The sequence below is a fragment of the Sinocyclocheilus grahami genome, unplaced genomic scaffold, assembly GCF_001515645.1.
Source record: "Sinocyclocheilus grahami isolate Dianchi unplaced genomic scaffold, SAMN03320097.WGS_v1.1 scaffold844.1, whole genome shotgun sequence".
In the NCBI taxonomy this organism is placed as follows: Eukaryota; Metazoa; Chordata; class Actinopteri; order Cypriniformes; family Cyprinidae; genus Sinocyclocheilus; species Sinocyclocheilus grahami.
Genome location: NW_015506023.1, coordinates 339,870 through 357,863, shown reverse-complemented (window position 1 = coordinate 357,863; position 17,994 = coordinate 339,870). Strand labels below are relative to the sequence as shown.

Genomic DNA, 17,994 nt, shown 5'->3' with positions numbered 1-17,994 from the left:
GCGGAACAGAGGGGGGCGTCGCGGCATTCCATCGCACTCGAAACAGAGAAACCGACAAGACTGAATAAAGAAACAAGACGGTTGAAATATAATTATGATATTAATCTATCCAGATATTGGTGTGTAAAGCACAATGTCACTATTAACACAACATATTCGCGCTAGAATAGCGCCGCCGCTCCCCTGTTCAACAATAATGGTTTGTTCCGGAGGGTACTTGGTTAAAATCAAGTTAAAATGCGATGTGCAGAACAGCACGATATACTGCTTTGCAACTGTACATTCAGAATTGAGTTACCTACCATCTACACTATGCTCTATATGTATGTGTACTGTAGTATCCTGCAGTCACACAAATCAGCAGCCCTGTGTTACTCAGTGATTGTTTGTCAATGTTACAGTAAATAGTTTTGAATGCAGTGTTTGCTTTTGCTTTTGCTTTCGCTAGAGTTTCGTGTTTAGAGTTTTGGGACAGTGTTTAAACAATTGGGGAAACCCTGTAAAACTCCACATGACACACAGAAGTTGTATCTATTGGCTCCACAAATGCATATGTCTTCTGATCTTCTTGCACATAAAGAGAAAATAAACACAATACAAGCCATGTGATTTTATTTCTTGCCATTACAGCTTTATATTTTAAAAATGTAACTTTATATCTCACAATTATTTCTTACTTAAAATTTCACAACTCTTTGTTTATTATTATTTTTACTTTTAAATGGAAACAGCTTCGATAGTAGCAGTTTTCTTTCTTTCTTTCTTTCTTAATGGTTACAAAAAAACTGATTATCAAAACTGATAAGTCTTAAATATATATACAGGTAATTGTCACATTCAGTTCAACTTGTAACTTGTTTTTTTGTTTTTTTTGTGATTATTTGTGAAATTTAGCAAACTCTAAAAATTCTAGATTAAAGACACATCTCTTTGGCCAAGCATTCAAATAATGCATCTCATAACCTTGCACTGCAGTTACAGTATATCTGATCAAATGCACATTATTATTCTTTAGCTTGGGTTACACAGAACAGACACATTATTTCAAAATCTATATGCAGAAGGGTGTTGGGGTCTATGTCCAGTTCTCAGCCCGCATTTCTCACTAATGCCTAAAGTTAGTCATTGGCTTGTCTATAGTCAGTGATTTGGTTACCAAGGGCTTAACAATGTCAACAAAGAGCAATGAATAACTACAACGACAAACTGTAAAAATGAAAAGATATGTCCATTTTGCAAACACATTTTTGTTTGCTGCATGCAGCATTGGTTTTAAATAATGAATCAATGCTGCACGCCCAGCAAACAAAAAATGTGTTCTGTGAATGTTTACGTTCTGTGAACATTCCATTTGAAAAATTATGGGAATGCTACTTTTGAACATTCTCCGAGGATTCTAAATAATAGCAAACATTAGCAAAGCCAGATAACTGAATGAACGTTCTATAAAAGAAAATGCATTTTTTTTTCAAATACTAATACGATATTTCATATTTCTAGCATGCTATTCTTTAGAATCATCATGAGGACGCACTATGGTGTGTGTGGTGTTATCAGAGTCGACAGGGTGTGTCTGAGGACGCATTCTCCGGCGCTGTGCTGAAGCTCCGCCCGCCGCTGACCGCACTTCAGTCCGCGTCTGAGTTCCGCGAGTCACGGCAGCACCGGCGGCGCTTATGGCGAACCTCTGCGGCATTTCACTCAGCGTTGCGCTGATTCTGGCGGTGAGCGAAAAGACTGAAGCGTTCAGTGTTCATGTTGACTCGAATATAATCTTAACTCTTCTGTCTGCATCCTCAAAGTTTCGTTTCTTTCATTTGATATTTTTTCCTAAACACTTCTTCATGAACACTAAAAAAATGCTGGGTTGTTTCAAACCAACTTTGGGTCAAATATGGACGAATCCAACTTTTGGGTTAAAAATTGTATTTAAAAATGTAACCCAACAGCTGTGTTAGTCCATATTTGAAAATATTAGATTTTTTTTTTTATGTGTACATGTGTTCAATACAGTGAATGTGTATGAATAATGTAATTATTTTATATGATTTACGTGTGTAAACTGCTGTTTTCCTTTAATCTTCTCAGCCAGGATTGTGTGTGTGTGTGTGTGTGTGTGTGTGTGCTGCTCATTCTTTATTAATGAACTATGGGAAGATATTAATTAAAGAACTGTATATACAGGCTAGATGTCACCTAATACTGACTTTTTTCATAGAGATAGATGTTATTAGTTAAATTATTGCATTACCAGATTGCCAGAGGAAGAGAGCATGGGTGGGAAGTAAGAGGAAGTCAAAGCAAAAGGTCGACTGTATGTCGGTGATTCTTCAACTTAAGGCATTTATCAGAGAATTATTTTTATTAAAACTAACACAAGCTTTATTAACACTATTATTCTTGGCTTGCTTTTTTTAAAAACCTGGTTCTTGCAAATGTCAGCGGTCCCATGGGTGGCTTTATTTTCACCTTCCCAAACAATGTATAGCCTCTAAAAAAATTATTTTTTTCAAAAATAAGCATACTTGTTTACAAGAAGACAATAGAGTCTTTCAAAAGCATGCTTGAGATGAAATGTGAAACGGGATTTATGGTAAATATCATCTTGTGCACAGAATATTTTTTATTTTGCATGATGCAATCGAGTTGTAAATTCATCAGAATCAAAATACAAGGAATTTGTTTTGGTGACAGAAACTTCCAGTAAACAGAGAAAACAACAACAACAACACACAGATAATAAAAAATAAAGATATGTGAGTAAAATACACATACTGTGTAAAATAGACAAAATTTGTGACAAAAATAGACACTATTTGTATTTGTATTTGTAATTGTGTGTATTTTGGATCGATTCTTACACCTGTTTTACTGCTCTCCAGTTTAGTTTCTCACATTATTAGGTGAAATAGACACTTGTGTTTGTGTGTTTGTGTAGATCCTGAACACTTCGGCATCTGAAGGACAACAGAAGAAAATCAGACAGAAGAGAGAATGGATAATCCCACCACACAAACTAAAGGAAAATGTCAATTATATAAATCAGGATTACATAGCCAAAGTAAGATCTTCATTATTTGTATTTTTATGAGTGCTGTCAAACGATTAATCGCTTCCAAAATGAAAGTTTTTGTTTACATAATATATGTGTGTGTGCTGTGTATATTTATTATGTATATATAAATACACACACATGCATGTATATATTTCAGAAAAATATGTTTATTTATAATATAAATGATATGAATATAAATATATGCATGTAAATATTTTCAAAATATATGCATGCATGTATATATACATAATAAATATACACAGTACACACATATTATGCAAACAAAAACTTGCATTTTGTATGCGATTAATCGCGATTAATTACTCACTCATTTTTATTTTTTTAGTTCTCTGCAGTGTTTCTTGGGGAAAAATACTTTGTTTTAATTTTTTTATATATACAGAACGGTAGCTTTCCAAACATTAGTGAAGTTTTGATGAACAGTTGCATTGTAAATTAAATAGAGCAACGGGAAATAAGTAGGCAATTTGTAAGATCTCTCCAGAATAAAAAAAATTATAAGCACTTTTCCCCCTCTTCTGCCATGAATGATCAATTACAAGGATTAGGATGAATAAACTCTAGTTATGTATGGTTACACTTTATTTCGATAGTCCACTTTAGACATTCTACTAACTATAAGTAACTTTGTAACTACATGTCAACTACATGTCAACTAATTCTCATTAATTTGCATCTACATGTCTACTAACTCTCAGAGTAGACTGTTAGGGTAGGTTTAGGGTTAGTAGAATAAGTTAACAAAGAAAGTGTTAGAAGATATTAAGCACACAGTCTACTAATACTCTACTAACTGCTAGTTGACATGTAGTTGCAAAGTTACTTACTTTATAACTACATGTCAACTACATGTCAACTAATTCTCATTAATTTGCAACTACATGTCTACTAACTCTCAGAGTAGACTTAGGGTAGGTTTAGGGTTAGTAGAATTTGACAAAGAAAGTGTTAGAAGATATTAAGCAGACAGTCTACTAATACTCTACTAACTGCTAGTTGACATGTAGTTGCAAAGTTACTTACTGTTAATAGAATGTCTAAAGTGGACTATCGAAATAAAGTGTTACCTTATGTATCACTGCATTGTAAAAAAAAAAAAAAAAGGCAAAGTGACATTTTCATTTAACAGATGCTTCTTTTGAAACCCCATTAAAGTGTGAAATGGATTTGTTTTCAGATCCGTTCAGATGAGGAGACCAGGACGAGTATAAAGTATTCACTGACTGGATCAGGTGCTGATCAGCCGCCTGTCAACTTGTTCACTGTTGATAGAGAGACCGGCTCGGTCAAGATCCATGGAGTGTTAGACAGAGAGAAAACTCCCGTTTATTATGTGAGCAGCCCTTTCATCTTTTACACACGATTATTAACATTTATTGCATGGGTGTCTGTCCTTCCCTGCCTGAATGACTAGATCACTAAATGCAGTGCAGCTCATGCAAAAACCCATCATTTGTATTTTCTTAAGCATAGCACATGCTTAAAGAGAGGCAATGTCATTGAGAGGGTGTGTATGCATTTGTTTTGACTGAGAAATCATGATTCGTTTTTCACATTTAGAATCAACTCAACCCACATGGCATGTGTTAAAGGAATAGTTCATCCAAAAATGAAAATGTAGGCCATCCTAGATGTAGATGAGTTTGTTTATTTATGGGAACAGATTTGGAGAAATGTAGCACTGCATCAGTGTCTCAGCGATGGATGCTCTGCAGTGAATGGGTGCCGTCAGAATGAGAGTCCAAACAGCTGATAAATACATCACAATAATCCACAGCACTCCAGTCCATCAGTTAACATCTGGAGAAGACAAAAGCTGTGTGTTTGTAAGAAACAAATCCAACATTAAGGCGTTTTAACGGCAAACCGCTGCTTCCGGCTAAAATACAAATCCATAATAACACCTTCTCCGGTGAAAAAAATCCATCTGCTGTTGTCTCTCACATCAAAATCTAGCCACATATTTGTTTAGAGCTGTTTTGGCTTGTGAACAGTGCTTGATCTGTGCAGATTTCTCTCCTGATTCAGACCAGATGATTTTTCACTTGAGGAAGCGTTATTATGGACTTGTATTTTAGCCGGAATCAATGGTTTAAAGTTTAAAACGTCTTAATGCTGGATTTGTTTCAGCTTTTGTCTTCTCCAGATGTTAACTGATGGACTGGAGTGCTGTGGATTATTGTGATGTTTTTATCAGCTGTTTGGACTCTCGTTCTGACGGCACCCATTCACTGCAGAGCATCCATTGCTGAGACACTGATGCAATGATAAATTGTGGTTTTAGCCAGAATGTTTTGTAAGCTGTGAGGAAAATGACGGTTGATTTGCTTATCATCTGCACAGATCAGGCTTGCATGAACATGACCTTCACTAGATATCAAATAACTTATACTCTAAAAAGAGTGTAGCAAGCTAACATGAATGGATAGAGAGAGTTTGTGCTTGTTGATCAGAGTTCACATGCTTAGACCGAACCGAAAACCAGCATCTCCTGAGTCGTACAGGGGATTTCTTTAAAAAGGCAGGGTTTCATGATATTTGCTTATTCTCTCTTATCAGGAATACTTATCATATATCATTTGTGTTTAGTTGAACGGGTGTTTCATGTACTTTTTTTAGAAAACAGGACAAGGAGAAAATGAAGGGTTATGAGAGAAGAATGAAAGGGTAAGGGAGGGTCTGTCATAAAATATAGATTAAATAGCCTAATACATATTTAAATCTATGCTGTGACTGAGAATTTATACTGAAATGACTGGTGACATAAAAAAGTTAATGGTGTAAATATATCCAATTTGCCAACTTAAATAAACATTATTATGTATTTAACAGTAGGGGTGTGACGAGAGCTCATGCCACGAGATCTTGCGATATTACAATGTGACGATTTTCGAAAAAATTGTCCAACTGAAAAAATTCAGTTGGACAATGGGCGCTTCAATTCTAAACTGAAAGCGTCTGCTCTGCTCGTTGCGCAACAGAGCTAAGCATCTGACAAACATAGATATGTATAGACATATCTATGCTGACAAATGTCTTTTCTTGTAGATTGCACGCTGAGCACCACATTTTGAGAGCGGCTCCCTGATCTCCCAATATCAAACCTATCTTTGGCTGGGCTGTGTAGTTGTTACTGTCTATTAGCTCTGTATCATGCTTTAAAGGGGTCATATGATGCTGCTAAAAAGAACATTATTTTGTGTATTTGGTGTAATGAAATGTGTTTATGTGGTTTAAGGTTCAAAAAACACATTATTTTCCACATACTGTACATTATTGTTTCTCCTCTATGCCCCGCCTTTCTGAAACGCGTCGATTTTTACAAAGCTCATCGGTCTGAAAAGCGAGGTGTGCTCTGATTGGCCAGCTATCCAGTGCATTGTGATTGGCCGAATGCCTCAAGCGTGTGACGGAAATGTTACGCCCCTCACCATACTGTGATGCCCTGTCCGGCCGGAGCGACGAGACAAAAACATTAAAACCCATTATAAACGAGGCATTTGTTGCATCCAGTGGGGACATAATTACTGATTATAATGACTTATACTGTCTTTTTACGCGTTGCATTGCATCGACATGGCGGCGGCGGCAGCAATACTACAGCGAGAATAAAAGCTACGCCTTTTTTCTTTGCGTGCACATTTGGGCGGCGTTATGCAAATCTTCCCACATAGTGATGTAGACGTGTGGGGGCGTGTTAGAACGAACCGTTTTAGATAGGTGTGGGTGACTCTTAACTTTTATAAAGAATATCTCTTTGGATTTGAGACTTTAGTCTTTGCGACTTTACAGATCTTCTTTATGCACCAAGAGCTTGTAACACTCCAAAGAGAAAGGAAAACTTGAAATCGCATCATATGATCCTTTAAGAAATACCTGGTCTGTTGAATATTGAGGGCGTACTTTGATTATGGTTGCACTTAACAAGTCTAAGAAAAAAAACTTGTGCTATATATTTTTGTTATTTATACTGTTTTTATGTTCAACTTGTGGGAAGGAGTTGAGTTAGGAAGTCAGAAGTTCTAGAAGCTCATAATAAGGTCTGAAGAGACTCGTGTGAAATCATACAGGAGAGAAGCAGTCTGTGGCAAAACCTTTTACAGTGCTTGTATATTGTTGTCTTTTACTGCATATGATAATTCATACTCAGAACTGGAATGACATGCATTACAAGATGATTAGTTAAAGCATTTCAAAATGCACCTGCAGACTATTTTTCCAGTCATGTACTGTATTTTGTCATCAAGGATTTCTTAAGAATACTGTGTAATAATTGTGTCTCGTCTCGTGAGCTAAGTGTCTCATCACCCCACAAAAAAAATAAAATCTAAGTAGTTCCCATTGAATTAAACTTGTATGTAATTTGTGAAATGTTTGGTGATTTTCCTGCATTCCAGCTTCGAGGGGTGGCCAGGTTTCTGAACGGCAGTCATGCTGAGAAAGATATTGATTTGAGAATCATGGTGGAGGATGAGAACGATAATGCTCCTGTGTTAAACCTGACAACCGGAGCTGTTTATGAGCGGAGCGCAAGAGGTACTGCAATCATACATGATGCTTGAGACAATCAGGAAATCGGCTCAGTCATTTTCATTGTTCAAAGTGTTTGTAGTGTTAGCTGAATTAACTTACTAAATTAACAACTGCATTTTATTAGTAGTGGCTAAGCTACTGGAAATACATGCCTCTACCTACATTTCTGCAAAACTCAAAAAACAAATCTATATGTATGAATCGCTGCAGTTTCCAGTTGAAATGAACACTAGAGGCAGTAAAACTCTGACAACTTTTATTCCTTTTCAAAGAAAGTGTGATTTACAGGGCCAGAGTTTCGATTAAGAAAGCCTTATTTTCACACAATATTATGTTTTGACTTCAGAACAATTTTAACATGCTGCCAGATTTGAAAACTGATACTTTTGAATGTTAGCGTCACATATAAAGCTTCATATGGATGGGTTTTCAAACGCAGTAAGCTTGCTCAGTAGCTGACGTGATACAGTGGTGCGCTTGAGAGATGAAGCACTGAAACTATGCAAAACACAGTAGGTTTACATTTGGGTTTGGTGTTGGAGGTTTGTTATTTTCCAACACGATAGAGCATTAACTTTTTAGCGACACTCAAGAAAAAGAACACAAGTATACAGAAGATGCATGAAAGTCCCGGATGTGTTCTTGATATCTTGATATCAAGGATGCATGAGATGCAGACTTGAGAGAATCGAACCATTAGAAATCCCAGAAGACTGTACGGAAGCCTGTAACTATTCCTGCAAGCTCACAAATACGTGAAGGCTCATGAAAGTAAACATTTGTTTTGCATTATTTTAATAAACTGATAAAGACCTGGAGAAAGCCTGCAGTACTTTTATTGACATATACAAAGTATCTTAACATTGACAAAGCAAAGGTAACAAATATACAAACTCGTTTTCACAAACACATACAGTAAAATAAAAAGATGAAAAATAATGTCAATCCATAATAATATGAAATTAATTTTTTTAATAGTTAATGACATTTGTTTGAGATGTTCAAATTCCAAATTCCATTTTTTTTCCTGTTTAAATTTTTCTGGATTCCATTTTTTTTCCATTTAAATTTTTCTAGACTCTGTGCGCATTCTATGACGCTAACCTGAACACCGCGGGCAGAGCGCCGTCGTCCGAAGATGGTCCTCGAGTGGAATTTGCCGCCTTCGTGGAGTGGACTCTAGCGAGAAATGAATCTCCGTCCCCCGCCTGTTCCCAGGAGAATCTTGCCATTTCCACTCCTGACCCAGTGCCAAGCCCACCATCTCCCCGGAGCGCATGCCCGATCCCACCGTTGATGGAGAGCCGGAGCCCGCCACGACCGACGATCCATCACCGCACGGAGCAACAGAGCTGAGGATCGCCGAGGAGCCAGAGCTGCTGACAACGTCAGCCAAGGTGTGTGAGCCGACAACAACGCCCGCCACAAGGGAGAGAGCCGCTGAAGGTGTGAGCACAGAGCTCCTCCCCCTGCACCGTGGCTGAGGGTGAGCTGAGTATGGCGCGGCGTATGTGCCAAAATGAAGAGGGCTCCAGCCCCCGAATCCAGTTCAGAGCGCCTTCCAGTGCCCGCTCCTAGAAAGCGCCTTCCAGTGCCTGCTCCTAGAAAGCGCCCTCAAGTGTCCGCTCTTCCAGAGCGCAATCCTGTTCACGGGTTCAGCCTAGAGGGGGCTCCTGATCCAGAATTTAGTCCCGACTGCCCGTCCTCCCACCCGCTCCTGCCTCCTCCTCCGCTTTCATCTGGCAGCCCTTCTGCTCGCCCTCAGCCCACCACCTATGTGGTGCAAGCTCCGCGGGACTGCCATCCTCCAGCGTTGCCGTGGCTGGAGTTTCCCTTGACTCCGCCTCCAGCCTCTAAGCCCCAGACTCCGCATCGGCCCGTTGACCCGTCGGCTCCACCATGGCTCCTAGCTCCCTCCTCTCCGCCGTGGCCCGGCAGTCTACTAGCTCCGCCTTGGTCTGGTGTCGACCATCCTGCGCCTAGGGACTCCATTCCTCTGGCTTCGCCTCGTCCCTCTGGCTCCGTCAGGCTCCTTCATCCCCTTGGCTCGTCCTCAGTCCTCGGTTGCTCCGGCTCCACCGCGGCCTCCTGGATCCACATCTTCGCGTCGGTCACCGGCGCAATCTGCTCCGCCTAGGACGTCCGGATCCTCCCCGTCGCACTGCCTCATCGGCTCTCCGTCTCTGCCTCGGGCTCCTCCACCACCGCCATTGGTCGGCCCCCTGGAGATGGCGGCCATTCCTCCTCCATGGCTCCTCCCTCCGTCAGCTCCACCGTGGGTCGACATTATGGCTGTGGCCTAGGTCCAGCTGGGCTCCTCCTGCTCCAAGCCCCTCCTGTTCCCTCTCTGGACTCTGTTTGCCGGCCCCCTCCCGGGTGTCCGTCCTCCTCTGGAACCTCCTCCTTAGCCCCCCCCTGTTGTTCTACGATGCGAGGACGCACCGTCCGGGAGGGGGGGCGAATTGTCAGGGTTCTGGAATGTCTGTGTGTGTTTTGCTCCCCGTGACCCAGTGATTCCATGCACCTGTGTTCCGCTGACTGCCCTGTGTTTATTAGCCCCAGTCTGTGTAGTCTTCCTTTGTCGGTTCTACTTGTTGGATGTTGTGAAATTCCCCTGTCATTCCCAGAATTAAAGACTGTTTATTTACTCCACGTCTCCTTGTTCTTCGTTCCGCGCTCCTCCTAGCACAGATCGTGACAATCATACAAAGTTTAAAACATTTAAATATTAAGCAGTCGTGATTATTAGGCTAGAGCTGGTTTGGTTTCTGAGAGATGTGCAGAGATGGAACGTGACTGTTTACTATAATAATTACTAATTTCTTGTTATTTAATAGTGGTAACTAGAATATTAGTATTTTGTTACCCATTTGTTCGTTTGTAGTTATTCATTAATGATGGAACAGTATTCTGGCGTTTTAACCAAACATCGTTTCAGTTATGTATTTCAGGGATATAGCTCTCTTCAGGTCATGCAAAGCATTTCAACCACGGTCAAATCAAGACTCTGGCTTGGTGTCACAATTCACTCGGGGAGCAAACGAGGAACGAGGAGTTCTTGAATAAATGTTACTTTCTCCAGCCTTCACTGTGAATGATTACTTAATATCTTGCAAAAAAAATTGCAAAGGAAATTTTTGGGGTTATTAGTTTATTCTATATTTGGGGTCTGCAGCGGAGCCCGTGTCTGTAACAATCTCAATTATTCATATCCATATCTGTTTTTGAATAAAACCGGAAGTAGGGCGAGGCTTTACCCAGAAGTCCGTACAATTACTTGAGAAAACTGAAAACTGTTATGTCCATGGTTTACAGCCTATCTTTTTTCTTCGTAATTATCACTGAACAAATATGCCTTGTGACCAGAGTTCGAGTCCTATAAGAGGAATATATACAACTCTGTGTGCTGAGTAATGTCAGGACAACCACAGCCTCAAATAACAGGAGGCTGACACTATAAATAGCAGATTAGGGAACATGGAGGTTGAAAAAAACAAAAACGTTTTACTATGCATACAAATGCTAATCTGAACAAATTATAAAGAACACTTGCATAAATGCCATCCCCGAGAGAGATAGAGAGTGAGACAGAGAAATATGTAACCTATCATTGCCAGGGTTCTGGAATGTCTGTGTGTGTTTTGCTCCCCGTGACCCAGTTTCTACTCATGTTAATTGTGTTAATTTGATTGATTCCATAACAGTAGGGAACAGCACCTGTGTTCCCCTGACTGCCCTGTGTTTATTAGCCCCAGTCTGTGTAGTCTTCCTTTGTCAGTTCTACTTATTGGATGTTGTGAAATTCCCCTGTCATTCCCAGGATTAAAGACTGTTTATGTACTCCACGTCTCCTTGTTCCTCATTCCGCACTCCTCCTAGCACAGATCGTGACAGAAGAACCGACCCAAAAAAAACAGTAACCTCCATGTGTCTACCCTCCATTCTGTGTTTTTTCCCTTAGTGTTTTGTTTCCGTTGTGTTCTATGGATCCCCTCCTTCGCCCTGAATTCCTCCTCCTCCTGCTGGGGCGCTCGCTCATAGACCATACCAGACTGTTTCTGGCCCTCGCCGAACTTACCAGCTACCTGGACGACGCTCTCTGCGCATTCTATGACGCTAACCTGAACACCGCGGGCAGAGCGCCGTCGTCCGAAGATGGTCCTCGAGTGGAATTTGCCGCCTTCGTGGAGTGGACTCTAGCGAGAAATGAATCTCCGTCCCCCGCCTGTTCCCAGGAGAATCTTGCCATTTCCACTCCTGACCCAGTGCCAAGCCCACCATCTCCCCGGAGCGCATGCCCGATCCCACCGTTGATGGAGAGCCGGAGCCCGCCACGACCGACGATCCATCACCGCACGGAGCAACAGAGCTGAGGATCGCCGAGGAGCCAGAGCTGCTGACAACGTCAGCCAAGGTGTGTGAGCCGACAACAACGCCCGCCACAAGGGAGAGAGCCGCTGAAGGTGTGAGCACAGAGCTCCTCCCCCTGCACCGTGGCTGAGGGTGAGCTGAGTATGGCGCGGCGTATGTGCCAAAATGAAGAGGGCTCCAGCCCCCGAATCCAGTTCAGAGCGCCTTCCAGTGCCCGCTCCTAGAAAGCGCCTTCCAGTGCCTGCTCCTAGAAAGCGCCCTCAAGTGTCCGCTCTTCCAGAGCGCAATCCTGTTCACGGGTTCAGCCTAGAGGGGGCTCCTGATCCAGAATTTAGTCCCGACTGCCCGTCCTCCCACCCGCTCCTGCCTCCTCCTCCGCTCTCATCTGGCAGCCCTTCTGCTCGCCCTCAGCCCACCACCTATGTGGTGCAAGCTCCGCGGGACTGCCATCCTCCAGCGTTGCCGTGGCTGGAGTTTCCCTTGACTCCGCCTCCAGCCTCTAAGCCCCAGACTCCGCATCGGCCCGTTGACCCGTCGGCTCCACCATGGCTCCTAGCTCCCTCCTCTCCGCCATGGCCCGGCAGTCTACTAGCTCCGCCTTGGTCTGGTGTCGACCATCCTGCGCCTAGGGACTCCATTCCTCTGGCTTCGCCTCGTCCCTCTGGCTCCGTCAGACTCCTTCATCCCCTTGGCTCGTCCTCAGTCCTCGGTTGCTCCGGCTCCACCGCGGCCTCCTGGATCCACATCTTCGCGTCGGTCACCGGCGCAATCTGCTCCGCCTAGGACGTCCGGATCCTCCCCGTCGCACTGCCTCATCGGCTCTCCGTCTCTGCCTCGGGCTCCTCCACCACCGCCATTGGTCGGCCCCCTGGAGATGGCGGCCATTCCTCCTCCATGGCTCCTCCCTCCGTCAGCTCCACCGTGGGTCGACATTATGGCTGTGGCCTAGGTCCAGCTGGGCTCCTCCTGCTCCAAGCCCCTCCTGTTCCCTCTCTGGACTCTGTTTGCCGGCCCCCTCCCGGGTGTCCGTCCTCCTCTGGAACCTCCTCCTTAGCCCCCCCCTGTTGTTCTACGATGCGAGGACGCACCGTCCGGGAGGGGGGGCGAATTGTCAGGGTTCTGGAATGTCTGTGTGTGTTTTGCTCCCCGTGACCCAGTGATACCATGCACCTGTGTTCTGCTGACTGCCCTGTGTTTATTAGCCCCAGTCTGTGTAGTCTTCCTTTGTCGGTTCTACTTGTTGGATGTTGTGAAATTCCCCTGTCATTCCCAGAATTAAAGACTGTTTATTTACTCCACGTCTCCTTGTTCTTCGTTCCGCGCTCCTCCTAGCACAGATCGTGACAATCATACAAAGTTTAAAACATTTAAATATTAAGCAGTCGTGATTATTAGGCTAGAGCTGGTTTGGTTTCTGAGAGATGTGCAGAGATGGAACGTGACTGTTTGATGTAACTCAAACCCCTTTATCTAAACCTCTCGCACATTTCAGTGTGGTCGCATGTCTGGCAGGTGTTTTATAATGGACACTCGCTGAAGAAGCCTGTTTTTATAGGAGTTTGCGATGGTCAGTGATGTTTATATGGGCATCAACACTCACTCTGACAGAGGAACTGTTCATTGGTGATGATGAGCTGCCAAATTCAGAATGTGTTTATTTGCTTTTTAAATTTGTGTTTTGGTCCGTTTAATAATTCTGAATGGATCCATTTATATTTATATACAGTCAGGTTAAGGTGACTGGAAGTTTGCCTACTATTCATCTTTGCTGATGAACTCTTGCCATGCTTTTTTTTATGCAGTCATAATCGTAAAGACTATTGTTTTTAAAAGCCCAAACAACTGGGCTGTGAAGTCTACAGATGCTTTTGCTAAATACTTTAATGATTTGTCATTTTTGGACATTTTGTTGTTTTGGACAGCAACAAAAACATAAATAAAAGATCTAATCTAATTTATTGATGTGCCTATTAATAAATCTAATTAATCGCAAATTAATCACACATCAATTTGGCTGAGAAATTCCTCCCCAAAAGACAATTTAAAGTCATGATTAAAAGCACCTCAGTTTTGAAGTGCAAAAAGCATTATTTGTGAATTTTGGCAATGTTCACTTCACAACTGATGTGCATAAGTTCAGATCAATGAGGCCTACATTGAAAAGATTGAATCCAATAGAGCAAAACAAGAAATGTATAAGCTATTTTTTGTGGGCGTGTAATTTTTGACCAGGAACACAAGAAGTGTAAAAATCGCCAAAAAGTACAAAAATGATCAGTGTTTTTTGTCAGCAAAGTCAGTAGGTTTTAGTTCAATGTGACGACAATAACTTTTGCATTTTCTGGAAAAAGAAAATCATCTCTGAGTCAAAATGATGGAAACACAAACACAACAGTCAATCAGAAGCACATACCATAATCAGATACTGCTTATATTCGACAATAATTGCCACTTGTTACATATAAGCACTTACCTGTTCTCACACGTTACCTTCCTGCACATGTTTATGTTTCGATCATCAGAACACGCATTGTGAAGCAATGAATAACAGATTTTTTGAGGTTGTAAAGGCAGGAATCGTCATGCTTTGGGCATGTATGGGCTTTCAGATAAAGATAAAGCCCACATTTTCATGCTCTGATGGCACTTTCATTCTAACGCTCATTTCACAACGGATGCATAAGCAGAGTGTATAAGAGCATTCAAATTCACTGGTTGATCCAGTCTGGTTAAATCAAGGGTCCAAAACTTTCAACCACGTTCGGAATGGTCCATAATGCGTCTGACCACATAGCAATAGTGTACAGTCCTGTCAATTAACCACTGCTTAAAATAAGGATTTAACCATTTAGCTCTAAAAACCCATCCAGTTTATATAACTGGAGAAACACATACAGTACATTTACAAGCACAAGACGCGCACAGATCATGTGAAGAATATCTGAAGTTCAGTTATTACTGGCACTCTAATAAATTAACTGACAATCCTGCCTAAAGTGTCACGTTTGGGCTCGGATTAAAATACAAGTATAGTTGGAAGAAACTGCAGTTTTTTCAGACTTTTTTGCTTTCTTTTTTGCTTTTTCAATGCACAGTATCACACTACATATTGCGTGATGCATGCAATCACGAAACCAGAGACTGTCCTGTTGAAATCTGATCGCAGGTTAGTGCCGCGTGTAAACGCTGATGTGTCAAAACAAACAGCATATTACAGAGGTGGAACTGAAGTTTTTTGCAAGCAACATATCAATTATAATTATTTTGTTACGTTATAATAGATGGTTTGTCAGTCACAATTTTAGAGGATTCTTAAAAGTGTGCAGTGGCCTTTTAACCCTGTCTCATGAGCGTAGAATACGTGGGGCACTTTTAATAAAATGTAAATTTGTCCACTGCACTTTTTCACTGGACATGGTTTTCATGGGGCAATGTGTATGTATAAATCTAGACTCAAAAATCAAAGAGACAGGATAATCTATACAGTATGTGACCTGACATGCATGAAAACTGGTCACATTCTACACTGCTGATTTTTAATGCTTTTAAAGAAGTATCTTCTGTTCATTAAGGCTGCATTTATTTGACCAAAAAATTGTCAAATATTATTACCATTTAAAATAATGTTTTTCTGTTTTAAACAGATGAAACTAATGTAGCAACGATTTTGTTGGTTGTTGTATGTGGCACTTTGGAAGATGAAATGTTGGGGGAGTGGCGCTAAAAGGTTAATGCTCTGTTGCATCTGAAAATAACACGCCTACACTAAACCTATAACATTAATAAAAACAAACGAGATCAAAACACTTTGCTAAAGCAAACATGCCACTTTAGCTTGCTTTGACAAGTCTTTGAGCTCTTTTATTGTGACTCGGACCTGAACGTTCCACATCACAAGTACAATGCTGTACCAAGTGAACAAGAAGAGCAAGATTAATACAGACAAATGGAGCTGTTTATGCGATTTAAATGTGTATTAAAATCCACGCACTAAGGTAAAAGTGTTTTGAGGTCCAAACATAGCATTGTGCAATGAACTGTGCAAAAATAAGCCAATAATAAGCTGTCCCGTTATCATAATTTATGTGAAAAGGCATAAATGTTTTTAGTGGTTTACTGCTGCTAATGTTCATTTTAGCTGTGAATTGTGAAATGCAGTGAATTGTATGTTTGTGCTACTGTGTTGTCCTTGATTTTTCAGACACGTTTGCAAAGACCATCACAGCAACAGATGCAGATCAGCAAGGAACTCTGCATACAAAAATCGCCTACAGCATTGCTGAACAGCATCCTGATAACATGTTCTACATTAATCGAGAGACCGGTGGGATACACGTCATGCACAACACGCTCGACAGAGAGGTATGCAGTCGCTGACATCGAGTCAAATTAAATTCACGTTTAAATTGTTGCTGCACTTGCAATTTGTAATGAATTTAGCTTGAATCGCTTAATGTACAGACTCATTTCAAATTTAGATTTGTAGTTAATTTCAGCCCTACTATTTTTTTTTTATCAAATTTATAGACCAATTTAGAGTAGATGTCACAGTTACGTCACTTGCAGCTGCGCACGCACAGTGGTTGCAGAAAAACACTGGGAACAAGTGGAGATAAATGGGTAAAATCCATGGAATAAAAGAAAAAAAAAATGTTTGTGCCTTTTGATGTCAAGATCGGAATGCAAATAATTTTGATAGAATTCTGTCGTCATTTGAAGCTAAACGCAGACGTTTAAATGGACATACTATGGATGAAAACTGCTATGATTACTCTACTTTTAAAGCATAAATTCGATTTAAACAATAGGTCTACATAATATTCACATATGCTGTTCATAGGGGACGTATTGTATTAGCCCTACAGTTACAGCATGAAATATTATTAAACCTTACTATTAACATTTTTACATAACATTTATTTATTTTATCTCACAATTCTGACTTTTTTTCCTCGCAAATGCAAGTTTATATCTCTTAATTCGGACTTTATAACTCGACTTAACTCAAAAATAGTGAGTTTGTCAAATCCGAGGGAAAAAAGCCAGAAGAGCCGAGGGGGAAAGAGAGAATGACGAGTTGTTTTTCCTTATTAGAATTGTGAGTTATAATCTCGGAATTGCGAGAATACATTTTTATACCTTTTATTTCATGGCTCCATAGACTGCCGCTTGAAAACCGTCATTTTCGGCCTCCAGATAGGCTCCGCCCACAAAAACCGTCATCCCTGTTTCGGATCTGTAAGACTATCCCATGCTCTAACATCAATTTCGTTGAATAACAGTGCTTATCGCTGGGTGACGAGCTCTTGTAATATGCGGAGAACATTTTGAAAATGACATCTAATCAATATAATTTATACTCTTTTTAAACCTAACTATTTTGTCCCGTATCCGTGAAATTCTCTAGCTGTAAAGGCTATCTCTTCCAGGTTTTCTGCAACCATGATGCGCGCGCATCCTGAATGTTTACAAACCGATAATTGGTCTATTCATGAAGAAATTTAAGATTAAAGATTGAAACATTCCCGTTTACTGACATTCCAAACATTGATTTCTTCTATTTTTCTGGATCATTTTACCACAGATTGATTGATGCATTTATTGATTGATTGACGCATTGATTGATTGACGCATTGACGCATTGATGCATTGATTGATTGATTGATTGATTGATTGATTGATTGATTGATGCATTGATTGATTGATTGATTGATTGATTGATTGATTGATTGATTGATTGATTGATTGATTGATTGATTGATTGATTGATTGATTGATTGATTGATTGATTGATTGATTGATTGATTGATTGATTGATTGATTGATTGATTGATTGATTGATTGATTGATTGATTGATTGATTGATTGATTGATTGATTGATTGATTGATTGATTGATTGATTGATTGATTGATTGATTGATTGATTGATTGATTGATTGATTGATTGATTGATTGATTGATTGATTGATTGATTGATTGATTGATTGATTGATTGATTGATTGATTGATTGAT

General features: G+C 40.7%; 1 protein-coding gene across 1 annotated transcript in view; it reads left to right on the top strand.

Annotated features, from left to right (window-relative positions):
• Positions 1 to 1,649: 1,649 nt before the first annotated feature.
• The window catches only part of LOC107562850 (desmoglein-2-like), a 21,706-nt gene continuing 5,361 nt past the window's right edge, over positions 1,650 to 17,994 (top strand). The window contains exons 1-5 of the mRNA XM_016247592.1: positions 1,650 to 1,724; positions 2,939 to 3,061; positions 4,254 to 4,409; positions 7,474 to 7,612; positions 16,182 to 16,342. Coding sequence (XP_016103078.1) covers positions 1,677 to 1,724; positions 2,939 to 3,061; positions 4,254 to 4,409; positions 7,474 to 7,612; positions 16,182 to 16,342 — 627 coding nt within the window. The 5' untranslated portion in view covers positions 1,650 to 1,676. The remainder of the gene's footprint in view (positions 1,725 to 2,938; positions 3,062 to 4,253; positions 4,410 to 7,473; positions 7,613 to 16,181; positions 16,343 to 17,994) is intronic.